The 8,183-nt window shown below is 35.2% G+C and overlaps 1 protein-coding gene across 1 annotated transcript; it reads right to left on the reverse strand.

The window, feature by feature from the left end:
• Positions 1-2,532: 2,532 nt before the first annotated feature.
• Positions 2,533-7,973, reverse strand: LOC148117464 (odorant-binding protein-like). The gene is made up of 6 exons (XM_087902949.1): positions 7,917-7,973; positions 7,351-7,490; positions 5,969-6,039; positions 4,529-4,639; positions 3,726-3,827; positions 2,533-2,744 (listed from the first exon to the last, which is right to left on the reverse strand). Exons 1-6 carry the CDS (start codon positions 7,971-7,973, stop codon positions 2,587-2,589), a joined length of 639 nt encoding a protein of 212 aa, XP_087759075.1. The 3' UTR covers positions 2,533-2,586.
• Between the last annotated feature and the right edge of the window lie 210 nt (positions 7,974-8,183).

The following is an 8,183-nucleotide window of genomic DNA, read 5'->3' on the forward strand; positions in this document are numbered from 1 at the left end:
TATGTCTGAACTTTAGGAGTTCAGCCAAGTGCTTAGCTGTGAATCTCTGCATCTGCTTCCATCAGGTGCTGATGAAGGCTCTATGATGACAATTAAGATAGTCATCAATCTGATTAGCGGGGAAGGCCAGTTCAGGTACTGTTGACAGAGGTTTCTGTCCTGCCCTGTCCCATAGCCTTTCAGTCACAAAGAAACACACAGATATGTACATTGACATAAGCTGGTTTTCCTATTAGCTTAGGCTCCTTACTAAATCTTATAACTTATAATAGCCCAGAATTCTCGTCTGCATTAGCCACGTGGCTTGGAACCTGTTATCAGGAGGCATTCTCATCTTGCTTCCTCTGCACCTGGGTGATAGCTGCAGACTGAGACTTGCCTCTTCCCAGAATTCTCCTGTTCTCATTGCCCCACCTCTGCATCCTGCCTGACTGCCCCTCCTATGCTTCCTGCCTGGCTATTGGCCAGTCAGCATTTTATAAAAGCAATATAACTGATAAATCTTTACAGAGTAGAAGACCATTGTCTCACAGCAAGGCACCCTCTCCACTATTGCTTAGATTCTTAGCTGGGGTCATCTGTGTGGATTCCTGAAGAAAAATGTCAAGACAGTTGGGTTGTAATTCTTCTTTGAAGTACTTGTGCTGAGACTGATGTCATTTTTAGGATACTCGTCATTGATTTTGACAGCAGCTGAATCAGTTTCCACTTCCACCAACCAGGACCAAGTGTAGCCCTTTCCACGCATCATTTCTATTATTGATCTAGGCCATGATGACAGCAGTAAGACAAAATCCCTAAATAGTTTTAACTTTATTTCCCTAATGGCTAAAAATATCGAACACTTTTAAGTGTGTCTCAGACATTTGTGTTTCACTCTCTGAGAATATGCTTTTTACATCTATAATCCAGGTTTGGAATGGAGTCATTTGTTTTCTTGATGTTTATTTTGCTGAGAACACAGAGAAATGAGAATCCTTGGAATTCTTAACTTGCAAAACTGAGAGCTTGAGCTTTGGGAAGTTTCTGGCTCTTATAAGAACATTTCTGCAGAAATAATATACCCTACAATTTGATGAAGGAAGGTTATCCCTGGTCAACTTGAGAATACTACAAACTAAGATTGATATTTAAATCATCTCTAAAGTCTTGATTAAGAACTTACCATTCAGAATGCATATAGAAATTACACTGGTTGATGAAATCAATGATGGTAGTTGGACATGTTTATGGAACAAAGCCTCATTTATTATCTTCTATAGCTCAGGATGTGAGTTCAACTAATCACCTTTGAGTTACCTCTCAGATTAGGCAAACTAGCTATGGTATCATGATGTGAGTGGTGAGCTTTAGAACGTCCATGCCATTTGAAAGCTTGGCAACTTAGAAAACAACTTCTGAGAGTAAAAGTAGTGGCTATGTTCCTTTTACCTCTAAAATGAGACCACTCATAAGTAGTAAGTAATTGAAGACAAGGGGCCAGCATTAAACATGAATACATATTAGAAACACTAAATGGGCTCAGTTGGGCTATAAATTTCTCTATCAATATCCTCTCTTTAAATACACATGCATGCACACACACATATACATACATACATACACACACATTCACAGATACTTTTAAATAAATTAGAATATTCATGAAGAAGTTGGAGAAATGGGAAGAAGAGGTGGAGCACAAGTATAGTAGTAATTATTTTTAGATTGGGGTGAAGCGATATAAATGTACATTGAATATACAGAACTTTTATCAAACATTAGTCAAGTATTTGTTCTGAAGTCACTGTTTTACAAGACACACAAGAACGTTAAATAACAGATTTATTCAACAAGAAACTATTTCATTGTTTCTAGTTCATATCTGTTGCCTATGAATATTGAATGTACTTTGATTTTGTTACATCTTTAGATGAGAGAATGGATGTAACACTGTCTGATATCTTTTCTTTTTCCTTGTTTAAAGCCCTCAAAGAAAATTGCATTGCCTTTTCTATTTTGAGAGCTAACTACATTCTAAGGAATCATTGTATCACAATCAGGAAAATGTAATCAATATATGCATATTTATAGGGATTGTTGTATATGGAATATAGTTTTCATGAATTTATTCTTCAAGTGAGAATGACTCCTCATATGTACACTATTTTAGAATATCCCGATTCATTTGCTTACTTACTGAAGTCATTTTACTAGAGATAATCTCCTCATAAGATTTTTGAAAACATATTTTATCCTTTGTTTTAAATAATGTGTAACATGGAGGCAGATCCAAAGAGTTTGCTGCGTGAAAGCTTTTAAAGTGTTATGGTCATTCATCTGCAAATAAATTTTCAGCTGAAGGTAAATAAGAGCACAACATGCAATTTACTTCTGCAGAGTTCTTGCCCATGGCTCTCCATCAATTGGAGTTTCCAATTATTACAGTAAGTTCTAGTAATACAGATATCATTTCTTACAACAGAGTGGTGATTTTAATTAGCTTAGTGAATATTTATGTGGCTTTTAAATGAAATCCTTTTCACAAGGCCCTTATTGCTTCATGAAACATTTTATTTAATCATTCAAAAAATCACAGCTCATAGATCATAAGAAGAGACAGGAAAGGTAAGTCAGGATTTTGGATGGTGGTATTGTGAATTCACAGGCAAGGGGAAATTTATTCAGAAAGAAATGGGGATTTGTATGTAATGCTAATTCCATGGTAAAGAGGACATGATGCATAATTCTCATCCTGTTGTCATCTGTGCAGACATGGAAGCAAATATTAAAACATGGTGGATCAGACAGGAAAGTTTTCATCCTTAAGAATGTATGAATACAAAATTAAATATAGCAATATAGAGTATAGAGAAGGGATTGCACATGAACAGTTTCTTTCCTAGAAATCACTAATATCTTGTGCTTTGAATTCTATAGGAGCACTGTTGACAGGAAGTAATGACACTCTTTAATCTTACATGACAATTTATATTGAGAGGTTTAAATAAATTTATTGAAAAGGTCAACCTGCTTGCACCATATCTGTGACAAATCATACGTCATAATCATAAGTAAAGTAAGATTTCTCAAATGTCAAGACACACTTTTAATGATGGAATATTCTTCAATCCAGAAAATATTAGGAATTCTGAATAAATGTTCTTCAAACTGCTTTATACATAACAATATGCAATCCTTCATTTTGTCACAGTAAGATTCTCAGTTTTTTCAGACAAATAATAACCTGTCTTTATTTTGCATTCATTCTTCCCTTGGTCACATACTTATCTCCAATTTTTTAAAATAATAAGCACAAATCCATTCAAATATCAAGGTGATTAGGCACAACTTCTGTTTCCACTCACCTACAGAAGATCATTATTTAGGACAAGTATCTGTAAAAGAAGTGGAATGGAGTAAGGATTAACAGAACTGTTCTCATAAGAATACAACAACAGTTCCCCAGGGGATGTTGCTGGAAATAACAACTGAAAGATAACATATAGCTAGATATAACATGATTCAGAGATCTTACTGTGTAGATGAGTAGGTAGATAGATAGATACATAGAATAATGGATACATCAATACATAGACAGATAAGTAGAGAGACAGACTCAGTATGTAGATATACATACATGTATTTATGAATATCTATTGCTATACATATACATATGTATGTGTATATGTATGTATGTATTTATAAATGCAATGGACAAAACCGTTCATGTTCATGAAGGTTACCTGTAGCAAGAAGATCTCGAATGTTTTCTGGTGGAATGTTGTGTTCCTTAGCATATGCCTCAAGTTTTTCATGTTGTTCAGGTGTCAAAGGTTGACCTTTTCCTACATTGCATGAATGACAATGTCAGACATATGTTCAGTAGAATTCTGGAGAATTTACATTGCGTCCTTCGTATCCCACCACAATATACAGTTAAAAACACCAACTGCTATAAATTCAACTACCCTGAATGAGTCAATACAGGCAACAATAATTTTTGAAAGTTTCATGGACACATTTAACAAAATCTAAATGATGGTATGACATCACTTTTCAGGGTTTCATGATACATCAAAAAATTAAAAATAAAAACTTCTCTAGAGAATTCACTTATCTCAATCCTATCCACTTTCTAAAATATAACACTAGAGAGTCATGGATGCCTATCAATGGAACCTTCACATTTCTTCGAAATCTATACTCTAGAGTTCATATTTTAATTTAGTAGACACTTGATCAAATGACACTCAAAATGGTCTGAATTTTGGGAAAATACTCTATTTTACTCTATTCTTTCCAGTGAGGAAACACGAACACAAACTCTTCCATTCCCCTCCCCGCCATCGTCCCTACTCTTCAATGACCATGCTACTTGAGTTACAGTATAATGTAAAAGTTGGTTCACAAAACAAATGGACTGTTATTTAGTTGACAGGAGTTTGGAAATACCAGGATACTGTATTTGGTGGATGAATCTGACTTAATCCTCATTTACAGGGTCATACTTTTGTTACTATTTCAGAGAACCCACTACCATTCTTACCAGCAACCAAAACCAAGTTTGTTGTCCGGCCGGCTCTATCCACATTCTCACTGGCAAAGACTATGATGTCTTCTGTTGCAGCCACAGGTTTAAATACATTATCACCTTCAACTGCAATAACAGACACATTTCAAAAGTCAGTGTCATTCATTTTTCTACTTTGTTTGATGTCACCTATTGACTAAACATTAATATTGACCCTGACTCTGCAGTCATCTCTGATTCACTATCACATAACACACATGGGTAAAGGTATTCTTGCAGTCATTAATTTTACATATCCTATGATAATGTGGTAACCAATCATTCTCACTATTTAAACCTGATAGTGAATCCTGGGTACAGACACTTTCCCTTTCCTCTGAATTCCTGTGTCAAGACCTGTGGGATCACTCTGTTGGGTAATTCTTCCCCTTTCAACCAGATCTAAAAAGTCACTTGTCAATTTCCTGAAAGTGTAAAACTTTGGTGTCATATCATAATAATACCTTGTGGGCAAAGGGATACATATGCAAAAAAGATTGTACTCATTAGAAATATACACAAAAGTTTTCATCTAATAAGATGAAAACTCTCTCTCTTTCTGGTGTGTGTGTGTGTGTGTGTGTGTGTGTGTGTGTCTATGATATTTCCACTTCCAGACACTAATGGAATGATAGAATGTTTCACAGGAAAATAAATGAATCTAAGAATCTGGTCATTTTCTTTTACAGGACTGCTTTTTAATATCCATGTAAGGTTAAATAAAGCATTATTTTTGCCAGAAGAATGTGCCTTCTCTCTATTTAAAATCAACCCAAAAGTTATGCTGTGTACAATTCAGTTAAATAGTGTTGATATTATTTTAGCAGTTTTTTTCAAAATTGAGGTAGTAAGTTTGAAATTATTAAACAGATTTCCCCCTAACTGCTTTTCAAAAGTCAATTTTATCATTCAGTGATCTAAATGTTGTGATTTTTACAAAATGCAAAGAAGTAAAACTTTCTTAAAGCATTATTAATTGAAATTCTCTATGAATCCAGGATGATAGAAAAATCCCTGTAATATAAGTACTTGATAGACTGAATCATGAAGTTTGCAAAGATGTTTGAGGCTACTGAGACCTAATAGTGAGTGGCAGGCCTCTCCAATAACAAACCAAGAAACTGTAAGAAAGAAAAGACACTGAATAATGTCTAGAAGTAAATTTTCATGCAGGAAACTATTTGGAGATATTTTGTTAGCATTACTCACATTGGTAGTTAATAGTGTTCTTCTCCATGTAAACTTCAGATGACCTACAATGTACTCTGACTTTGCCACATATCTCCGTTGGTTGGAAGGAATGATAACCAAAATTGTTCTAGGTCCATGTATCTATGGGTGGCTGAAGTGTCAGCATGTATGCACTCACCCACAATGCTTTTGTTCATAGAGGAAGTGCCAAGATCCCATACTTACACTGGGCTCTGTAGTTGCCATCTTCTTGCCTATACCCAGTGATTTTGGTCTGTGAACATTGGTTATTCTCACTGAAAATCAAACAGAGGAATCATGGATTATTGTATTTATCTTTTGAATTCATATTAAATATCTTCAAGTTTTACAGAACTTGAGATACTTTAATGTCTATGAACAGTGTTCAGAGCTAGAAGAGATGAAACTCTGTTTACCTCAGTTTTCATAATTCTTGTTTAGAAAATATTATTCTGTTTGTAATCATACATCTGAATTACTTTATTTGTAGCAATGTTCCCAAGTGTTATGAAGACTGTATTGTATTCCTTGTCCAAATTTTACTGTTCACCGAGTATGATTTTCATATGTTAATATGTTCATATGTTAATTCTCTTTTTCTAGTCCAACAATAACACATACACAGGATTTTATGGATGTGTTTTAAATGTTTTTATGTCTAACCTAAAACAACAACTCTGGCTAGAACAAAATAGTGGTTGTAAACATTTTAAGTTCTTACAGTGTTAAGCACCTTTTCATTGAACATTGTCATCCAAATGTCAGAAAGAAAATTTTTGAAACTAGAGCATCAGAGACACGTTTCCAGCAGTTCAGACCCAAAATAATCACACAGAAACTATATTATTTAAATCACTGCTTGGCCAGTCACTTAAGCATATTGCTAACTAGCCTTAACATCTAGAATTAACCAAATTCCATTATTTTACATTTACCATGAGGCTTGTGGCCTACTGGCAAAGTTCTGGCTGGTAACTCACGTCTTTCCCCTCTGGCGGCTACAAGGCATCTCTGACTCCAACTTCTTTCTCCTAGCATTCAGTTTAGATTTCCCCTGCCTAGCTCTACTCTGCCCTATCACAGGCCAAGGTGGATTCTTTATTAATTAACTAATAAAAGCAACACATATAGAGAAGTACTTCCCATACCAGACATGGATTTGCAAATTAGATTTTTTCTGACCTGTTTTTATAAGAATATTTTCATGACACCTATGCCTGAAAAATATAACAAGCATAACTTTGACCCAAATGCTCACACCTACCTTTTGGCTTACTAGAAGTGAGATCCTTAGAATATCCTGATTTTAATATTAGAGCATAAAATTCAACCACAGGCCTCCAGCCAGAAGAATTTCTCAGGAAAAACTCATAGAATTGGAGACAGATTCTTAAGTTCATGTGGTTTCCAGAATCATGAAATAACATAATGAAATAACAGATCATGAAATAACATAATCGCATTTCTGAAGATGAGATTTTCAGTTTCATGACCAGAAACAGAACATTCCCACATAAGCTTAACAATATAGAAATCTGTGAAACATAAACAGTCTGCCCAGGTTGCACCATTGACAATTTGCTTACTTGACATAAAATGTGACTTCCATTTTACTACATGCCTCAGTACAAGTAATTTTACGAATGTAGAGCCTCAGTGGTCCTCCTCTCTCTATCTTGTCCACATTGTCAGCAGCGATGGCAGTGGTAACCCACTTTCCTTCAAGCTGAACAAACAACAAAGGCCATGGGAATGTGAGTTGGTACTCGCATCTCTGATTCCAATCTTTGGAATGTCATAAGCTAATGAGAAATATAAATCAATGATAATTTGCTTATTAGTTCAAAATTATGCTTCTGTGGAAGAAGAATAACTCGGGACAATATGATAACTCAATTTACATTGCATTTTGAACCTGAGACATTTTGGAACTACTCATATTTTGGTCTCCTATGCTCTGCAAATTCAACCCATTTTTAAAATTTTATTTGTTTAATTTTTGAAAAATCTGCCTGGAAAAATGAAACTGAGTGAAAGTCAGAAAGGTTATTTCATTAATAGGTACTTGCATGGGCAAACTGAATGACACATGCATCCACAGAACTAAACTATTGAAGAACATCAAACCTGTGCACAGACCAAATGAATTTACCTCAGCCTGAGCATGAGCCAGACCAAATGCCAAAGCCATCAGCAGAAACTTTATCATGGTGGTGCCTGCCTTTGCTTTCCCACAGGAGATCAAAGAAGGGTATTAGTTGTGAAGGAACTCAACTGAAAAAGCTTTTTATACAGTTGGTTAGAGGGAGTCTCATGGAATCAACCAATGGTTCTGCACCACAACAGCCTGCATCTGTCCAGTATGCTCACTTCACCCTGCTGAATGATATATGATCTCATATCTCTAAACTAATAAGAT

The sequence above is a fragment of the Myodes glareolus genome, chromosome X (assembly GCF_982192425.1).
Source record: "Myodes glareolus chromosome X, mMyoGla1.1, whole genome shotgun sequence".
In the NCBI taxonomy this organism is placed as follows: domain Eukaryota; kingdom Metazoa; phylum Chordata; class Mammalia; order Rodentia; family Cricetidae; genus Myodes; species Myodes glareolus.

What these genes read in the sequence shown, in the direction of transcription:
- LOC148117464 (XM_087902949.1), bottom strand. Translation starts at nt 7,973, where the DNA reads ATGATAAAGTTTCTGCTGATGGCTTTGGCATTTGGTCTGGCTCATGCT. An exon ending in GAAGTCACATTTTATGTCAA is followed by an intron (nt 6,040 to 7,350) that starts GTAAGCAAATTG and finishes TTTGATTTTCAG; the next exon opens with TGAGAATAACCAATGTTCAC. An exon ending in TGGCAACTACAGAGCCCAGT is followed by an intron (nt 4,640 to 5,968) that starts GTAAGTATGGGA and finishes CTGTTATTGCAG; the next exon opens with TTGAAGGTGATAATGTATTT.